Here is a 20220-nt window from a genome sequence, read left to right as displayed (position 1 = left end):
TGCTATGCATGGAGATGACACAGCAATTTGGTCTGGATTGGCCTTGATGCCTCGGTAGGACAGGTTATGGATCAAATGGTTCCCGGGTTGACTCGGCCCATACCCACCATGAAACATGGTCTTCTGCTCTGGCAGCACTTTCACCTGACCACATATGCAATAGGTGGAATAGGAAGTTCTGCACCTGCGGAATGAAGCCCCCATTCATTAATGGGGGCCTGCAGGAGAATGGCTTAGCTGGTGAAGACTCAGCTCACACACACACACACACACACACACACACACACACCCCTCTGCCAATCTGTGATTTATTTATTTGTTGGTCCTCCCAAAATACATATTTAAATACTCATTTAAATGTGTGCTTCCTCTCAAAATATGTATTTAATGATGCTTTGGCATGCATAAATAGCCGAGAACCACCTCAGAACATCAAGACAATGTGGACAGGTAGATATTAGTTCAAGAGGAATGGATCAGATTATTTTGAATAGGAATTCGCAAGTTCCTCAAACATCCCCACAAAAATGACCTATGTAATTATGGCACTTTTTGCTCTCTTGGATATTAGGGGGCAATATCAAAATCTGAGACTAATAGGTTTTTTGTTTTAGCCTCATACCTTGAAAAATCCTCAGGATAATAAAGCTAATATGATAGCTGAGTTCAAGGTTTTGTTTTTAAATTGAAAGGGTTCCATTATTGTCCTCCTTATCTAATTATTTAAAAAAAATGAAGGACATAAGCTGAGCGTCACAGTGCACAATCTTGGGAATGTGTATCCTCCTGGCTTTGTTACATTCCTGGAGATAAGAAATCTCCAGCCTGACAAAGTTACAGCTCCTTCTCCTGCCAACCTCCCTCCTGAAAACCATGAAAATAAGGGGTGCTTTTCTGAACAGCTGTGAAAATACTTTGTCCCCCTTTGGAAGGACACTAAACCTACAGAAGTTAAAGGTTCTTTATTCATCCACTCTCTGTTGTGGAGTCAACACAAGGTCTTTGCAAGCGTGCCTGTTTTTCTTTCCTACCATCCTCCTGGCCACAAAGTATGTCGATGAATATACATTTTCCTTGTATCATGCTACGCTAAATATGGTCATGGTCAGTATGTCAGTAATCCCTGTGTTTAAGAGACGACCAGACACTGGTGTTGGGACATTCCTTCTGTTCGACTCTCTTGCTGCCTGACGTCTGATGCTTAAAACAGAGCATGCTTTCATCCTTCCGCACATTGTCGCAATCCCCTAGGAACACTTTTTAAAGGGTGCCGCAGCCACTCGGGGGAAACAGTTGCTGGCCAAAACAGATACAGACGCCTCGATTCAAGCTTTTCGTGAATGCTGCATCGCAGTTTCAGATTTGCACCAGCCTAACGACAGGAGGGACCATGTCTACCTTTGGCTACAGGCGAGAGCTTAGTAAATACGAGGAGCTAGATGAAGATGAGCTCCTGGCTTCTCTGACCGATGAGGAACTGAAGGAGTTGGAGAGAGAGCTGGAGGACATTGAGCCTGACCGAAACCTTCCAGTGGGACACAGGCAAAAGAGTCTCACGGAGAAAACTCCAACGGGAACTTTCAGCCGGGAGGCACTAATGGCCTATTGGGAAAGGGAGACCCAGAAACTACTGGAAAAAGAGAGAATGGGGGCGTGTGAAAAGGTAGGCTCACAAATGCTTTGAACTGTGTCTCAGAAATACTTCTTTTCATTTTCTATTCTTGCTCAAACTGTATTTCTCCCACCATTCTTGCTTAACTAATTGATGAATGGGGGTAGTATTTATTAATGAAATGTAGAACTCCTATCTTCTCCAGCTAGCATCAGGGTAGGTAGCAGGAGACAGCCAGGCTGGGCACTGGCCAAGGTCCCTCATTGATCCAACCTGCCTCACTGCTAGGCCTAGGTAGTGGTGATGCGGGCAACGCTTTGGAACCAAGATGAGCTCCCATCCACAGAGGCTGGAAAGCCATCTACCATAACTCTCCACGCTGTGCCTGAGCAAGGGCTAAGAGTGCCCTTCTTCTCAGAACCAGACATTCTGGGTGTGAATGCACCACCACCTATTTGCCGCAGTGGTTAGAAGAAGAACTTCATAACTTAGCATTCTATTTATTTTTAAAAGCAGTAGGGCAGGCATTCTTCTAGCCTGAATTGCAGGCTCTGAGAAGGGCCTTTTGGGGGGCATAGGGTGGTATACAAATTTATTAAATAATTACAATAACAACCCAGGTGCTGAGGAGGTGGCAGAAAATCTGCCAGTGCCACCACCACTGTCACAGGTGAACAAGAGGAAGGGGAGGTGACAGGATAGAGCAGAAGAGGAGGGTGAAGCTGCCACCGCAGAAGGAATTGGGAGGTCCAGCAGCAACATGAGGGATGGTGGTGGTGATGGAGGTATTGATAGTGGCCGAACCATGCTGAGGGCCTCCTGAAGTCTGGCCAGCATAGTCAAGGATGGTGGGAGTTGTGTTCCAACAATACCTGGAAGGTCGGCGGTTCCTCATCCCTGTAGAGTGTCAGTGAAAATTCACTTTTGTTGAAGGAGAGTTGATTGATGTACATATTAACAATGGTAGAGGGCTTCTGAGATGGTATATCTTGATACCATAAACAGGAACACGTTTTTAAAATGCTTTCCAGCTTTTCAGAATACATACTTGTAGAAAACGAGCAGAACCAGGTGAGGGCTAAACTAGAAACAACCTCCCTGATATGCTACTTTGTTGCTTGCAAGGTGTGTGTTTTTGTACATCATTGTTCTCAGCTGCATTTCCTTCAGTTGGCAGAAAGATAACTTTAAAAAACAACAACAAACTTCAGTCAATTCAAAAACATTATGTTAAAACCCAGGCTCCCTCAACCTCGGCCCTCCAGATGTTTTTGGCCTACAACTCCCATGATCCCTAGCTAGCAGGACCAGTGGTCAGGGATGATGGGAATTGTAGTCTCAAAACATCTGGAGGGCCGAGGTTGAGGTAGCCTGTTAAAACCATTAACATTTTTTTTAAGTATTTGCATTCAACAGGACCTAACTTACAAGGAGCGATTGTTTTAAAATGTGTCCAGTCTATATATGAGGAAGGGATGGCAGAATCCCAGGAGGATTTGACTATTTGATTTTGGGCTTAAATGTATAGCTCTAACCGCAGGTTTCAATAGCACATTTCATGTTCAAAATTATTTATAGTCATTGGCCATGGTCTTGAACTCCCCAACTAGTTCCATTTCTACAGTGGGCCTCTTCCCTTCGTTCTATTCAATAGAAAGTCCATCACGAACAGCTTTAAAATCTCAAGGGACTTTCAAGGGCATTTTGCCGTGGAGAGTGAAGGGTGGAGTCTGTGGTTGGGCGGAAACTAATGGGAATGATTGAGACAGACTTGAGTACTTTTATGCCCCTTTGATTGCAGTGGGGGGGGGGAATAAACACTTCCACTGACACATGATAAAACTTGAAAGTGCCTGACGTTGACAGGATTGTGCCCATGCAGATTTCTGAAGGATGCGCAGCAGCCTTTGCTGTATACACATTATAATTTACTGTGGCTCCAGTGCACTCCCACTCCTGGCATTTGAAGCTGTATATTAGGGACGCAGGTGGCACTGTGGGTTAAACCACAGAGCCTAGGGCTTGCTGACCTTTTTTATACATGACATTAGCCACAATCCTTACATGTCCTACAATTTCTTGAGAGAAATGCTGTGGTTTGATGCATTTCCCTACGAACCCACTTCCATCCCATTTGAAAATGCAAGCCACATTCGCTTCAAAGTTAAACTGAGGCATGTATGGCTGAGACAGGCATGATAGAGTGCCATGTAGTGGTTAGAGCATTGGACTAGGACCTGGGAGACCAGGGTTCAAATCCCTCCTCAACCATGAAACTCACTAGGTGACCTTAAACTAGCTCTCAGCCTACCCTAGCTCATTTGCGACAGCCATTGCACACATGCAAATTACAGCTTCAGGAATAGGAGTTCAGTGTGGAAGGGGGCCTGGCCTGGCGTGTACAGCAAGGTGCTACTGGAAGTTGAAATGCAAAAGGGGGGGGGCAACCTTGCTGTATTTTAAGCTGCTAATGGGTACATAACCCCAGAGCGGATAATTTGCATTGCTACCAATAGACAGGATCCCAAGAATTTCAGGACTGGCCTATGCACACTCAGAACTCTTTGGCCTTTATTGTGTTCGTCTTTACAGCAATCTATCACAGTGTTTCCCAACCTTGTGCCTCCAGCTGTTTTTGGACTACAACTCCCATCATCCCTAGCTAGCAAGACCAGGGTTCAGGAATGATGGGAATTGTAGTCTGAAAACAGCTGGAGGCACAAGGTTGGGAAACACTGATCTATCATTATTGAAGGGTGTAGGTGCCCCATCCTCTGTGTGAAGTCTTCCTGTCCATCTCTCCATGGTAATCTTCACCATGGTTACTGCCAACCAGTTTCTGTCTTATCCAGGCTAGTTATCTTAACCTGACTCATGTTACATAATGGTTAAGGTTATTCAGGATGAGGTATGGTGGTGAATTCGATTCAGTTCACATTTCAAGCTGTATTTCATCAAATCCACACTTTCTAAAACACCATGAGAACTGAAACAGCCATCCTTCCAAATTCGTACTTCAAACTATGCAATGTAGTTTTCCAACCAACCATGGTTTACAAAAAAAATTGCATATATTAGGTAAAAATGTGCATAAGGATTAATATAGTTGTGAAAACGACATTCATTATGTCAGGAGAAATCACTTGCAAGAACATGTGCGTTCATCAAAACTGCATTCAAAAATGTGTTTATTAGGAGAAGTTCGCCTTAAAATGCTGAATAATTTTCATGAGAATATTTTTAAAATATAATTTGTTAACTTCTGCAAACAGGTGAAGGACTGAATTTAAGACTGGAAAACTGAGAAGCAGAAAGAACCAAAACTGTTCAGGATGAGAGTGTAATTTGTGCATGAAGCATTAGATAAAGAACTACTTAATCCAATGGTTCATTTTTGCAGGGCAGTACTATGTATGTATACATTTATATCCAAGTCCCACTAAGTTCTGTGGGGCTTGCTCCCAGGAAATAAATGTAGAATCACAGCCTTAATCCTTTAACTGTGGTTTATGATTCAAAGCATTATGTATTTTCTGGATCCCAGGCCCCCATACATTAGCAGGCAATAATGGTCTTTAAAGGATTATCTTAGCCACAAAATGAAAATATATTTTCCAAATTAAAAATATCCTGCATTGCTTGAAAAACAAATTCAAGTTTGGGCTATCAGTCTCATTTTACACAATTAAAGCTAAGAATTAGTTTAATTGCCAGTCTGTTCAGGGCTGAGGAGAGTTTTAAATCCACCCTCCTCATATAGTGAAGGCTTACTTATAAAAGAATAAATCATTGTCACAACATTTACAAAGAATTCATGAAACACACACAAATGTATCACAATCAAAACATCACAGAGCAAACAACAAGTAACTATTTGATCTATATTTGCTTTTAATTTATTGAAAAGGATGTGTATTGGGCCCATATTCTATCTACCAAATCATTCTAGCTGTTATGAATAGTCAAGTGGGGGAAAAGTCCTACCTGGGTAGGCAAAGTAACTTATTATTATGTTTTCAACATAGAATACAATAAAAACCAAACTAATCTAAATAAACATAGAGAAGAAAAAACCAAGGATGGATGGATGGATGGATGGAAGGAAGGAAGGAAGGAAGGAAGGAAGGAAGGAAGGAAGGAAAATAGGAGGGAGGGAGGGAGGGAAATAAAATACAGAGCCCTCTATGAAGGATATATCTTAACCTTTAAAAGGTAAAGGTAAAGGTACCCCTGACCGTTAGGTCCAGTCGCAGATGACTCTGGGATTGTGTGCTCATCTCGCTCTATAGGCCAAGGGATCCGGTGTTTGTCCGCAGACAGCTTCCAGGTCATGTGGCCAGCATGACTAAGCTGCTTCTGGCGAATCAGAGCAGCGCACGGAAACGCTGTTTACCTTCCTGCTGGAGCGGTACCCATTTATCTACTTGCACTTTGACATGCTTTTGAACTGCTAGGTGGGCAGGAGCTGGGACCGAACAACGGGAGCTCACCCCCTCGCAGGGATTCGAACTGCCGAGCTTCCGATCGGCAAGCCCTAGGCTCTGTGGTTTAGACCACAGCGCCACCCACGTCCCTTATTTCGCACAAAAAGGAGTGGACCTTCCCATCTCTCAGCTGGGAACTTCAGTTTCTTCTCTTAGCAACCCACCTGGGAGTTCTTTCCTTCCTGGTAGGCAAAGTAACTTCTGAAGAAGTGAAGACCAGACTAAATGAAAGGTATTTCACAAAATTATATATGAGAGTGTTTCAGCAACTGCCGAGCTACACAGTTCCTTTGAGGTAGTCATTTTTCTCATACCTGCCTCTGCTTCCTTTGAAACATAATCACTTGTTTTTGTAGAGCAGCACTGTGAAAAACAAACCAAGGAGGGGAATAAAATTCCTAGCAGTATACAGATTATAGGGCTATATTTACCACTGAACTGATACAGCCACATTCTCTACCAGTGCAAAGCAGCATCATTCCGTTGGCTGCCATGGAATTATCTCACTCCTTGATTGGCGCTTATCAGAACCCAGCTAGAGGAATGTATCCAAGCTCTGCAGCCCAGGCTGCTGGTATGCAGTCAAGGGATTACTATAGTTTTGCTATGCAGCTACTCCAAAGGTAACAAACAGCGAATGAATAATAATAATAATAATGCTACCTAAAGTAAAGATGGGGATGCAACAAGGATTCAGAGCTCTGTGGCGCAATATATTATACCCAAATAGCAACGATCATTAAGTTTAGATCTGGGAAGGCACAAGCACAGTTAATGCTATACTTAATTTCAGCCTACACTTGAGGCTGATTGGCACTTCTCTCTGTTTCAAGCACAACTATATTATTGTAATTTTAGCTGCAAACATTTACGGCACAATCCACTTGCACAGTAGGCAATGGCCCCACGTGCAGAAGATTCCAGAAGGGCTGAGCAGAGCTCTGGTTTCTCCCCCACTCAGCCATGCACCCGAAAGAAGTAGTGGAATGGATACTGGGGGGGGGGGATGAAGGGGGTCTGTATGAAACTGCCATATCTCATCCAGTCCTTCCTCTCTCTGTTTCTGCCTGTTGTCATGTTTGTGACAGGCATAAGCTGCATCAAGAGGGAGGGGTGACTTAGGACTCCTGTTCCTCCGAAAGCAGCAATGGAGTCCTCTCTGTGAAGTCCAAATGGATTAAGGGTCCCACAATTCTTTCTAGCATTTGCTAGGATTTTTACTTGTTATTTCAGTCCCAGTCACGGATTGCAACGCAGCGATTGCTGGCAACTGTAGTATGGGCCACAAAGTTTAGAAAATAAGGAATGAGGCTAAGTAGCATAGCACTGGCTACTTCTTTGTGGTGATTCAGAACAGCAAAAATAATAATAATGGGCGTGTTCGTAATTCTTCCTCCTTGTGATGTTTCCTAACCAAATAATCATCTCTCTGAGCTGGTGTTTTCCCCAGTGGTGCTGTTTACTGCAAATAGCAGCTCTGTGGGGCAAATAGCATAAAAATAGTGTGATGCTGAAGAGGTTAAAAACCTCTACTTGCATGCTACAGTCTCAACAAAGATTGCAGAACCATGCCGCTGCCCGGTTTTAAGCACACTTTCAACAAATGTTTGCTTAGCCCAGTGTGACCCTGAGACTTTCATTTGGTTTTTTTGCAGGGTGGGGGTGAACATTTGAAGGTTTTTTTAACAGGCCAAGAAATATTTGTTCTTAGCTTGTGGTCCGTCATACTGTAGGGTGACCAGAATTTAAAACAAACCCCTGCAATCCAATAGTTGTGTTTTGGTGAATCGTCTTTATTTCTTTGTGTTAACATGAGCACAGCGGAAGGGCCAAGTTTGGCCATGCCTGCCCTACTTGAACAATAATATCAGATCATGCATTTCTTGCCCACTGTGATGCTGTGGACATTCTCAAACGGGTGCCCATAACCATAACTTTCCAAATCGAGACAGTCCACAATGTACTGAGATATTTTACACAAGATGTTTTCTGATGGAAAAAAATGCTCTTTTGAGTTATGATGCCTGGGCTTCATGAAATGAATGAAAAGTAATGGTGCATTATGTTTACTTGACAACCACTGAGCATCTGGGGAAGCCCCAGGGTTGTCTCCCTAGAAAACTCTGAGAACCCTTACGATAAGGTATGTTTTTATTTTGACAGTCACTGAACCTACGTTCCTTTTTAGGGTTCTAAACAAGAAGATGATGAAGACGGATCGGAAGAAATTAATGAAGAATATTTCACGGAAAGTAACAGCGAAGTTTCTGAAGAGGCATTCACTGAAGAAGATGAGGAGGAGGAGGACAAGGAGGAAGAGGAGGAGGAGGAGGAAGAAGAAGACGACGACGCTGGAGAAGAAAGTGGTGCAGACGAAGAAGAAGAAAAGAAACCTGCTGAAGCGTGTAAAAATGCTGCAGACACCGAAAAAAGAAGAAGTTCACTCAGCATTAAACTAAAAAAAAGTAGCAAGAATGCAAATGAAATTGTTACCAATGGCCACAGTGAAAAGAATACTGAAGATTTGAGCTGCAGGGTGGGTGCCATGCACCCATGTGGAAATCCAACGGTGATTGAAGATGCCCTGGAAAAAGTCAGGAACAATGATCCTGACACCACGGAAGTCAACTTAAACAACATTGAGAACATCACACCACAGATGCTGACGCATTTTGCGCAGGCCCTCAAGAACAACACTGTGGTCAAGACCTTTAGCTTGGCCAACACTCATGCGGACGACAATGTCGCAATGGCTATTGCCGGCATGTTAAAAGTGAACCAGCACATCTCAAATCTGAATTTGGATTCCAATTTCATCACGGGCAAAGGAGTACTTGCTATCATGAGGGCTTTGCAGAACAACAAGGTTTTGACGGAATTGCGGTTCCACAACCAAAGGCATATCATGGGCAGCCAGGTTGAAATGGACATTGTCAAACTCCTGAAGGACAATACTACTATTGTGAAACTGGGGTATCACTTTGAGCTTGCAGGGCCAAGGATAAGCATGACGAGCATCCTGACAAGAAACATGGATAAGCAAAGGCAGAAACGGATACAGGAGCAAAGACAGCTAGAGGCTAGCGGGGATGGAGCCATCAATCCAAAGACCAAAGCTTTGCAAAAAGTAACACCTGGTTCTTCGCCTTATTCATCTCCTCGAAGTTCACCTTGGTCCTCTCCGAAGGTTGCTAGGAAAGTCTCATCTATTCAAATCTGCCCTTCTTCTCCAAGAAATTCACCATGTTCCTCTCCAAAGGTTCCTAAGAAGGTTCCTCCTGTTAAAAACCAGCCCCCATCTCCTCCCCCACCACCACCCCCTCCCCCACCACCCCCACCTCAAGTAGCTCCCGAAAAGAAGGCACCAACCAGGAATATTGCAGAGGTTATCAAACAACAGGAAAGTGCCAAGAAGGCCCCGCAAAATAAGCAGAAAAAGAAGAAAGGCAAGAAGAGCAAAAAATACGAGAATGAGATCTTGAAAGAAATCAAAAATTCATTAAAATCAGTCCCAGACAAGAAGTCAGAGGAAAGCTCACGTCCCTCCACCCGACCTTCTACTCCAGTGAGATCCGTTCATAGTGATCTAATGGATGCAATTCGTGCAAGTAGCATGAAACAGCTGAGGCGGGTAAGTGTCTTCATTCCGAAAGCTGATGCAGATTTAGAAACACATCTCACAGGTACAAGATAGGACTAATCTACACTGTTGAGTTATAACGTTAAAACTGCATTATAAAAATGTGACCCACAGAGGGAGCTGTAGAGCAACGATCTTCACCAATGAGAAATTGCGTTGAGAGCTATATTTTTATAGCGTTTTAATAGCGTTTTTCAGATTAGTGTAGATCCAGCCATAGATTTTGTTTAGAAAGTAGCATGAGGTTTTCTTTATTCCCCCACACTTTAAGTTAAACTATAAAGTAAGATGATCCCCACATAATATTCAAGAAAAATTTCTAACTGCATTAAAAGAAATACAATATTGGAATATTGTATTTGGAATATTATAATTGGCTGTATTGGAAAACTAATAAAAGTGGTTTAAAAAAGAAAGAAAGAAATACAACGCATTAATTTATCTCAATTTGTATCATTTATTTATTTTTATAGTGTCTCAGTTAAAACCATTCCCAGTTATCTATTCAAACAACATGAGAATTAAGATGTGAGGCATGGATGGTTTCTGTTTTTTTTTTAAGTATTCCCTGACCAAGCTCTGAAAAAAACACCCCTTTCAGTAATATCCTTTTTGCCTAAGAGTCCACGGAAACTTGGAACTGGCCCTGTTAGTCATCACAAGTAACCAGAGTGCTGCTGCAAATAAATAACATTTTCTTCAGCACTTTTAAAAGTTTGCTTCTTTGCAGTGCTATTTTTCTAGAAAAAGGGGTCCCAGAACTCACCATGAACACCTCCCTCATTCTCTTAGAATGGCAATGGCGCCCAGCTGAGAGGTGTTAGAACTCAGCTCCAGCGAGCTCTGGCTGAATAAAATAAATGCCCTGCTTAATTGTTTTAACAAATTTCAATTCCCAAGTGAGTCTGGGGGGTAGAAGGAACTTCATGACAGTTAATCTGGTTGAAAACGTGTAGTGTAGTATAGTGGTAGCTGTATAAACAGACCCATGAAAAGCAGACACAGGAAACATACATGCGGAGACCAGTCTTCTCATACGAACAACACAGGAAGTTGCACGACAGGGCATCTAAATCTGTATTATCGACTTTGACCAACAGTGGCTACTCCAGCATTTCAGACAAGGTTCTCTACCTACCTACTATCTGGACTGGAGATGCTAGGGATCGAACCTTCAAAATACAAAACAGAGTGGAAGCAAATAAGGTGTCTAGGCTCAGCAGTGAAGAAAAGAAAGCAGGCTGGTTTCTGACCAGTAGAGAGAAGATGAAATCTTACAGTTGCTTTTTGGGTTGGGTGTTCTCCTTCACAAAAGGGGAATGAAAGGGGCTTTGTGTAAAAATACATGTGCTCGTGTGTGTGTGTGTGTGTGTGTGCGCACACACACACACACACACACACACACACACACATGCACACATATATATTATTTGTATATATTAAGAGAAATGTAAGCTGAGCAGCTAATGTGTATAACAGCTGGCCATTGTGGAGAATGTGTTCATAATCCTTCCACGAAGAGGGAATTGTGCACATTTCCTGGTCAATAGACATAATCTCTAACATGCTTTGGGGAATCTGCATATCTCTGCTGGATTGTGTACATTCTCCAGTCATTATGCGTAATCCCCCAAAAGGGAATTATGAGCCAACAGTGACTCGACTTACATTCCATTTAACGCAGAGAGGTAAATTTAGAAATCATTTCTATAAGACTGTGACCAGTTGATCTGTGTGCACACCCAATCTGATCCCCACAAGCTGTTTGTGGGCAATTTCATCATCATCATAATTTATTATTTATACCCCGCCCATCTGGCTGAGTTTCTCCAGCCACTCTGGGCGGCTTCCAACAGATCATTACAATGCAATAATCTATTAAACATTAAAAGCTTCCCTAAACAGGGCTGCCTAAGAATGCCCATTCTCCCTTCTTAGGGTTTTTTAAACCTTTGAACTGGGCAGCCCTTCAAATAGAGAATCACTTCTTGTAAAATAGGAAACAAGGCCACCCAACTCAGAGCTTGAGAGCCGTGCATTTGTAGCTTGAGCTGCTGTTGCAGTTTCATAAATGCTAGTGGCCCTCGGTCCCAGATGCTTGCATAATATCTCAAGCTGTGTGGTAGGAAGAGTTTACTCAGCTCACGCCTCTCTTGTGCTTTGTTTCCACAATAGGCTTTTAGACTAACTAGTGAGTTTGTGGGAGAATCCTGTAAGTGGACATGGGTATATGCCCGTTATGTCATCAATGGCCACCGCCACCTGCTGTATAAGTGGCATCCAGAGGCTCCACCCACTGGCCTGAGAGCAAGAGCAAACCCTTCCCATAGATGCTCAGGTTCCATAAAGTTGGTCATCACTTATTGGTAGGGCAAGGATGGGGAAACTATTGTCCTCCAGATGTCAGAATCATAGAACCATAGTTGTTGGACTCCAACTCCCATCAGCTCCAGCCAGCGTGGCAAATGATCTAGGACAGGCATCCCCAAACTGCGGCCCTCCAGTTGTTTTGGCCTACAACTCCCCTGATCCCTAGCTAACAGGACCAGTGGTCGGGGAAGATGGGAATTGTAGTCCAAAACATCTGGAGGGCCGAAGTTTGGGGATGCCTGATCTAGGACAAGGTTTCCCAAACTTTGATCTCCAGATATTTTTGGACTACACTTCCCATCATCCCTGACCACTGCTCCTTCTGGCTAGGGATTATGGGAGTTGTAGTCCAAAAGCACCTGGAGACCCAAGTTTGGGAAACACTGGTCTAGGATGATGGGGGTTGGAATCCAAGAACATCTGGAAGGCCACAAGCTCCCCATCCATGCCCTAAGCTTCAGAGCATAGCGTACATGCACTCAGGCCATTGACAGCCTGGCTGAAATAATCACCGTGCTTCTGGAAAGTTGCCCTCAGTAGAAAGATATGCGGTAGGCTTTTGCCTCATAAGAATGCATGTGGCAAAGAAATCCAACATGCATATGAAATTTACAAAATATTTTGAGAATTCCTTACACATCAATCTGGAATGATTTTTCAAAACCAAGTCCTGGTTAATATCTGGTAGGTCTAGTAGGTACCAGATAAAGTAGCTTTGTAGGCCACCTGTTGGCCATTTTCTCCTTATGTGTTCCAATAATAATAATAATAATAATAGTAATAATAATAATAATTTATACCCCACCCATCTGGCTGGATTGCCCCAGCCACTCTGAGTGGCTTCCAACACATATAAAGACATAATAAATTGTCAAACATTAAAAATAATAACCAATAACAGTGCTCCAGTGTCATGGATAATATTTTTACTACCCCATAACCATTCAATATATTAGATATTGACTCTGTTCCTAGTTAGACCATCTGATTCTTTTCCTTCCAGTTAATATTTCTAAATCAGAAAAACAAAACTTTCCCCCCTCTTATTTTTTTTAGGTGGAAATCCCAGAAGCACTGCGATGAAAAACAAAGAGACAGGAATGGAAACGACCGAGATGAGAGTTTAGTGATGGTTAAGAGAAAGGTACCGTGTTGTTCTGCAGCGGTTCTATAGGCTGATGTAAATGGCTTCAAGAGTGCACTCTCATATTTGAATATGAACAGAGACCGATTAAACCATCAAGCAACACTTCTAAAGACGCACCAGCATTTTCATTTGTAAATATGGAACGTACTTTTTTTTTATCTGATGAGATTTCTAAGAAGAAATAGTTTATTTAGATGTTCTTGTTGATACCAGGTACCACTTCACAGAACATGTTCTTTATACAGAGAAGGAATTGTTCAGTGACCTGTGCATTTTATTTTTGATGTCTGCCTCGTGAATTTACAATAAAGGTGGTTTGGGTTTTCAAGTGACAAAAAAGTCTTTGTCCCAGAGTGCCATAAGTTTGTCACCTAAGTTATGTTGGAACATGGAGCATCTGGGAATAGCAGGAGATGATTCTTGATATACCTGAGGTTTTGGATGGACTCATTTGATATGATCACCCTGTGAAAAAAGCTAGAAATTCTCTTCTTGTGGTGGCAGACATATCAGAAGTTATACAACTGAAGAGAGCTGCCTACCTCATTGTGCTGGACCTCAGTGTCCGGGCTGAACGATGGAGGTGGAGATGCTCCTTCAGGTATACTGGGCTGAGGCCATTTGGGGCTTTAAAGGACAGCACCAACCCTTTGAATTGTGCTTGGAAACGTACTGGGAGCCAATGAAGATCCTTAGGACTGGTGTTATATGGACCCAGTGGCCGCTCCTAGTCACCAGTCTAGTTGCCTCACTCTAGATTATTTGTAGTTTCCGAGTCACCTTCAAAGGTAGCCCCACGTAGAGAGCATTGCAGTAGTCCAAGCGGGAGATAACCAGAGCATGCACTACTCTGGCAAGACAGTCTGCGGGCAGGTGGGGTCTCAGCCTGCGTACCAGATGGAGCTGGTAGACAGCTGCCCTGGACACAGAATCGACCTGCACCTCCATGGACAGCTGTGAGTCCAAAACGACTCCCAGGCTGCACACCTGGTCCTTCAGGGGCACAGTTACCCCATTCAGGACCAGGGAGTACCACACATCCACCCACCCCATCCACCCAAAACAGTACAGTCATACCTCATGATACGTCCGCTGTGGGTTACGTCTTTTCAGGTTACGGACGCAACGAACCCGGAAGTCCCGGAATAGGTTACTTTTGAGTTCGGCGCATGCGCAGAAGCATCAAATTGCATCACACGCGTGCGCAGACATGGCGCTTCAGGATGCATCCTTTTCATGTTGCAAACAGGCCTCCAGAACGGATCCTGTTCGCAACCAGAGGTACCACGGTACTTAACTTTGCTTACCATTGGCCACTGGCTGGGGAGCTGCTGGTGGGAATTGGAGTCCAGACGGAGGGCAACAGGTTAATCAGTTTTGATGTTGAGACATTCCGTGCTGCTTGGGTTGATCCAGATTCCAAAGGGAAAAGAATCAGATCCTGCCCATTCAGGCTAATCAAAGCTGCTACAGCATATGCCATACCAATGACAAGCATCACACCATAATATTCATTCTGTATTCATTTAAAAAAAACCACCCCAGAGAAAACAGATTGAGCTCACAGCAGCAATAAGGGACGTTTCAAACTGGTTATGCAGGTGAACAAAGCTCAGGGAAGTGGGTGGTCACTCCTACAACATAGATTGCTGTTGTCATTCCAGTAAAAACACAAAGCTCAGGGTTCAATATACTCTATGCCAGGGGTCCCCAAACTAAGGCCCGGGGGCCGGATGCAGCCCAATCGCCTTCTAAATCTGGCCCGCAGACTGCCCAGGAATCAGCATGTTTTTACATGAATAGAATGTGTCCTTTTATTTTAAATGCATCTCTGGGTTATTTGTGGGGTATAGGAATTAGTTCATTCCCCCCCCCAATATAGTCCGGCCCCCCACAAGGTCTGAGGGACAGTGGACCGGGCCCCTGCTGAAAAAGTTTGCTGACCCCTGCTCTATGCTCTTTTTCTAGAAAAAGAGGTGTTGGAACTCACCATGAACCTCGTTCTCTTAAAAATAGCAATGGCGCCCACCTGAGAGGTACTAGAACTGAGTTTCACCAAGTTCTGACTGAAAGACATGGACACTGTTGGAGGGCTCCCTAACACATTTTGCTACCTGAGGCAAAGGCTAAAAGACTGACCAGGCAGGCGGTTCAATCTCACTTCAAAAGTGGCAGCCAAACAGCATCCGCCACTACACCACACAACACACAACTCTGAGAAGAAAACACAGAGTGCGACCCAGAAACTTCCAATCCTTCCATCTTTCTCTGCCAACGGAATTGCATGAGATGGGGAAGGGAGAACACTTCGTTTTCTGTCAGGAAAAGCATGGTTAGGGATCGTTTCCCAGCAGTCATTACGATACTTTCCAAAAGGGGGGAGAAGCTGTGTCAAGAGGAGAGAAAGGGTGAGGGTTGTGTCAACAAGATCTCTCTCGGAACTGCACAGGAAACTGAGAATGCGAGCTGCGCAAACTTTCCCTGGGGCCTGCATGCCAGCTTGGCTTCATGTTCTATTCTATTCCCTTGAGTCATCATGAGGACAGGGAAAATAGTTTCCTAGGACTTGCCATTTGACTTACAGAGCATGTGATCCAACCATCATCGCAGCTGTACTGTAGCTATGGCTCTGCCACTTGCAGTGAGAGCCCTTGAGGAAATGAAGCAACAACGTTCCTCAGTAAATGTTGTTGTTGTTTAGTCATTTAGTCGTGTCTGACTCTTCGTGACCCCATAGACCATAGCACGCCAGGCACTCCTGTCTTCCACTGCCTCCCACAGTTTGGTCAGACTCATGTTCGTAGCTTCGAGAACACTGTCCAACCATCTCGTCCTCTGTCGTCCCCTCCTCCTTGTGCCCTCCATCTTTCCCAACATCAGGGTCTTTTCCAGGGAGTCGAGTCTTCTCATGAGGTGGCCAAAGTATTGGAGCCTCAGCTTCAGGACCTGTCCTTCCAGGGCTGATTTCCTTCAGAATGGATAGGTTTGATCTTCTTGCAGTCCATGGGACTCTCAAGAGTCTCCTCCAGCACCATAATTCCTCAGTAAATATATAGTACTAATGTCAAAAGCACTTCACACCACAGAGGTACCAGTAATCCTTGCAAGCGTTTGGGAAGTGCATACCCGCCAATGTTTCTCCAGCGAAGATAGGGGCGTCCTATTCCATGCTGGCTACATGACCTGGAAGCTGTACGCTGGCTCCCTCGGACAATAACGCGAGATGAGCGCCGCAACCCCAGAGTCAGTCACAACTGGACCTAATGGTCAGGGGTCCCTTTACCTTTTGTGCGGTCAGGCAGAGTCCCCCAAAGCCCCAGGCAGCCCCCGAGTGGAATGATGACACAAGACCACGTTATATGGGATTAAAATTGGCCACAACTTTATTAAGAATTCGGATGTAGGGAGACCTTGGCTCAGGCATTGGGCGTATATCCTTCGCAGCCGCCAGCCGGGAATATGGGTAGTTTCAGGGTTATCCAGCATGTGGGGGGGGGTTTGGGCTAGCTCCGGAGAATGTATGTTCAAGCAGATAGCCCGCCCCCCCTTGATCGCAGCCGCTGGAGGGGGAGGGCAATGACAGCCTATTGCGTATGGTCAGTGCCTCCCCCTTAGCCCCATTTACAGGAACCCTGTTATCGCCGCCGCAATGGGGGCGGAGGGTCACCGCCCCCCGCCCACCCCGTTTATGTAGATAGCTAAAGGATTCCACCCAAAGCCTGCATCCGCCAAAGTTGTGACGAATTGCTATGGGAAAGGCAAAACCTGCCAAATGCGGGGAAATTCCTTTCCGGCCCTTCAACAGCAGCCTTGTCCTAGCAGCGCCTGCGTGCGTGTACGCCTGTGGAAGAAAATAACCTGTAATGCAATCATTAATTTTTTGGGAGTGGAGGGTGGGAAAGCTCTGGAGCTGTCGACTGCTTCCCAGGAATGACTCTGCTTCAGCCATGTGCAGGTAAGGTTACCTCCTCCTACCTGGCCAATCCCCCCGGCAACACCTCCCCGAGCTGGATTGTACAGGTAACTGCGTGGGCGGAGTCCACCAGTATCCAGCCCAGGAAGGCAGCGCCCGCCTCCGAACTTCCAGGGCTGCCTCAGGGATCCCAGGGGGCTGCACGCGGCCACGCAAAATGCGCCTCCCCTTTTATGTGGGGAATGGTCATTATTCCATAATAATAATTTTATTATTTATACCCTGCCCATCTGACTGGGTTGCCCCAGCCATTCTGCACAGCTTCCAACATATAAAAAACATAATAAAGCATGAAGCATTTTTTTAAAAAAATTTTTTATACTGGGCTGCCTTCAGATGTCTTCTGAAAGTTGTATAGTCTCCTTGGCTTGGGGGGTCACATAACTCCATACCCTTAAAAAAAATTCCAATGAAAGGAGGGATGGCTTCTGTAAATCTAGGACAGTCCCTGGAAAATAAGGACACTTGGAGGGTCTGGAAGTGAGGACAATATCATTTATTCACTTTGTATAATCTTGTGGGTTTTGGGAACAGTGTCCACATTTTAGTATTGGTGTGTGAGGAAATCTTGAAAAGGGTCTGCTCTAAAACCAGTACAGCTAAGTGTCGAGCTAGGACTTGGGAGTCTTGAGTTCAAATCTCCACTAGCCCATGAAGCTCATTGAAGGACCTTGGGCCAGCCACTGCTTCTCAGCCTTATCTATGTCCAGGGCCGGCCCTATGGCCAGGCTGGGTGGCGCAGGGCACCATGGTGGCAGCCGCCCTGCGCGCTGCACCCACCCACCCACCGCGCTGGGAAACGGGGCAGGAGGGCGCCGGACAGATCCGGCACACCACGGCGCCAGGGGCGCTTAAGATAGCCCTGTCTATGTCACAGTGTTGTTCTGGGGATTATCTGAAGAGGGGGAAGAATCATGTATGCTACCTTCTTGGAGAAAAAAAAAGGTGGGATATAAATGCAATGAATACATAATAAAATAATGAGTCAGAAAAGATTCAGCAGTAGCAATTCCTGGTAAATTAACAACTCAGCACAGCATCTAGGACTTGCTCTGCAGGCCAGGCTAGGTCTCCAACGAGTTCCCATTTAAGTATGGAGGGAGCTACACCCCAGGAGGGGAGTTTCAATTTTATACGCCAGGCATGTTTCAAAATGAGACAGACCATAAGCAGGATACACATACAGTGGTACCTCGGTTTATGAACACAATTGGTTCCGGAAGTCTGTTCATAAACTGAAGCATTCATAAACTGAAGTAAACTTTCCCATTCAAAGTAATGGAAAGTGGATTAATCCGTTCCAGACGGGTCCGCGGAGAACTCAACCTGAAGTGTAGTTAACCCGAAGCATGGGTGTAATTGATTCCGGAAGTCTGTTCATAAACTGAAGCGTTCATAAACTGAAGCGAACTTTCCCATTGAAAGTAATGGAAAGTGAATTAATCCGTTCCAGATGGGTCCGTGGCATTCGTAAACCGAAAATCCGTAAACCGAGGTGTTCGTAAACCGAGGTTCCACATTGGGGCCAAAACCCAGGAGGCGCATATTCCTGGCAGTGCTTCCGCATGAGTCTCGTGTCCCACACATGCCATTTTGGGTTCCGCATTTTGGGTTCCGCACTCTCACACATTTTGGGGCACTGCGCTGAGAGCACAGCACCCCAAAAGGAGATGTCCCAATTTAATCGGGGCAGTCGAGGGGTATGCCAGAGCTGAGAGACAGTAACTCAGGTGAGATTCAAGCCAGCGTTGCCAGCTCTCAGCTCATTTTGCTCACTGCACTGGTACACCATAAACCCTTAGGAAAGGGCTGCCCAGAACATTTTGCTGCCTGAGGCAAAGGAGCAAACACAGCCCTCTCCTTTCTATGGGCAGAAGCTGACCAGACAGGCAGTTGAATCTCACTTACACACAGTGCTTTTCCCCCCCTGGGGGGACACAGGGGTATGCATACCCCTAAACATTTTGTGAATCTAATGGGAGAAAAAACCAAAAAAATAAATCTGTGGAGGTGCTACTGACTGCAAGAGAGCTCAAGGACCATAATTTAGATAAAATTGCGACGAACCGTGAATTTGCTATGAATTTCACAAAGCCTTCTCCCACCCCCACTCCCCAGCCTGATTTTTTTCCCTTCATCATCTGAGCACTACCAAGGAAAAGGCCAAAAAAATCTCTAGGGTACACTGAGAAGCCTGACCTGTACGTAGGGGGGAAGAAAATATTCTCTTAACTCCAAAGCGTGAAGGGAAACAACATCCACCAAATTTCCTCAAGTCTGACATTTGTGGAATGTCACGCCGGGACGTAGGTGGAGGACATATTGAAAGCCTTCTGCACTTTGAACAATCTGTGCAGTTTCTGGAAGTGGCTGTGTGGGTTGTTTGTTTTTTAAGACAGTGGAGAAATATTCCTCAGTGTGCATAGGAACTAGAGAGGGCCAAAAGATTACCGACAATACATGACATTTTATTCTAGCTATGTGGTCTTTACGCCAGGGGGTGAGGCGGATAACAAGGTCTACTTTGGTACCATTGGGGTTGTTTTTTTTCTAAATCCCTGAAGTTCACCAAGCAAACTGAGGTGCAAAACAGTTGGCTTGGCTGGGTGGACATATGCTAAGAATTAAGGAACTGGATGCTTTCGAGCCCAAGAATTTGTGAGCAGTAGCAGAATCAAGGTCATAAATCCTTTCAAACAAAATATGAAACTGCCCCCCCCCCCGGTATTCTTTTTCAGCTACCTAATTTAAATGAGGAGAAAGCTTTTTCATCTTTGCTGCAGTTAAATAATAGAGATTTTGATTATTTACTGCAAGCATAGGCAAACTCCGGCCCTCCAGATGTTTTGAGACTACAATTCTCATCATCCTTGACAACTGGTCCTGTTAGCTAGGGGTGATGGGAATTGTAGTTCCAAAACATCTGGGAGCCCGGAGTTTGCCTATGCCTAATTTACTGCAATACACTCAAATATCAACTAGAAGACTCAAAGC

The 20220-nt window shown here is 44.7% G+C and overlaps 1 protein-coding gene across 1 annotated transcript; it reads left to right on the top strand.

The window, feature by feature from the left end:
- The first annotated feature begins 1286 nt into the window (after positions 1 to 1286).
- Positions 1287 to 13592, top strand: LMOD2 (leiomodin 2). The gene is made up of 3 exons (XM_035126742.3): positions 1287 to 1663; positions 8285 to 9727; positions 13163 to 13592. Exons 1-3 carry the CDS (start codon positions 1391 to 1393, stop codon positions 13187 to 13189), a joined length of 1743 nt encoding a protein of 580 aa, XP_034982633.3. The 5' UTR covers positions 1287 to 1390; the 3' UTR covers positions 13190 to 13592.
- Positions 13593 to 20220: the final 6628 nt, after the last annotated feature.

The sequence above is a fragment of the Zootoca vivipara genome, chromosome 9 (assembly GCF_965207765.1).
Source record: "Zootoca vivipara chromosome 9, rZooViv2.hap1.1, whole genome shotgun sequence".
Lineage (NCBI taxonomy): Eukaryota > Metazoa > Chordata > Lepidosauria > Squamata > Lacertidae > Zootoca > Zootoca vivipara.
Note: the sequence above shows the minus strand (reverse complement) of the source record. Positions and strands in the feature narration are given on the sequence as shown.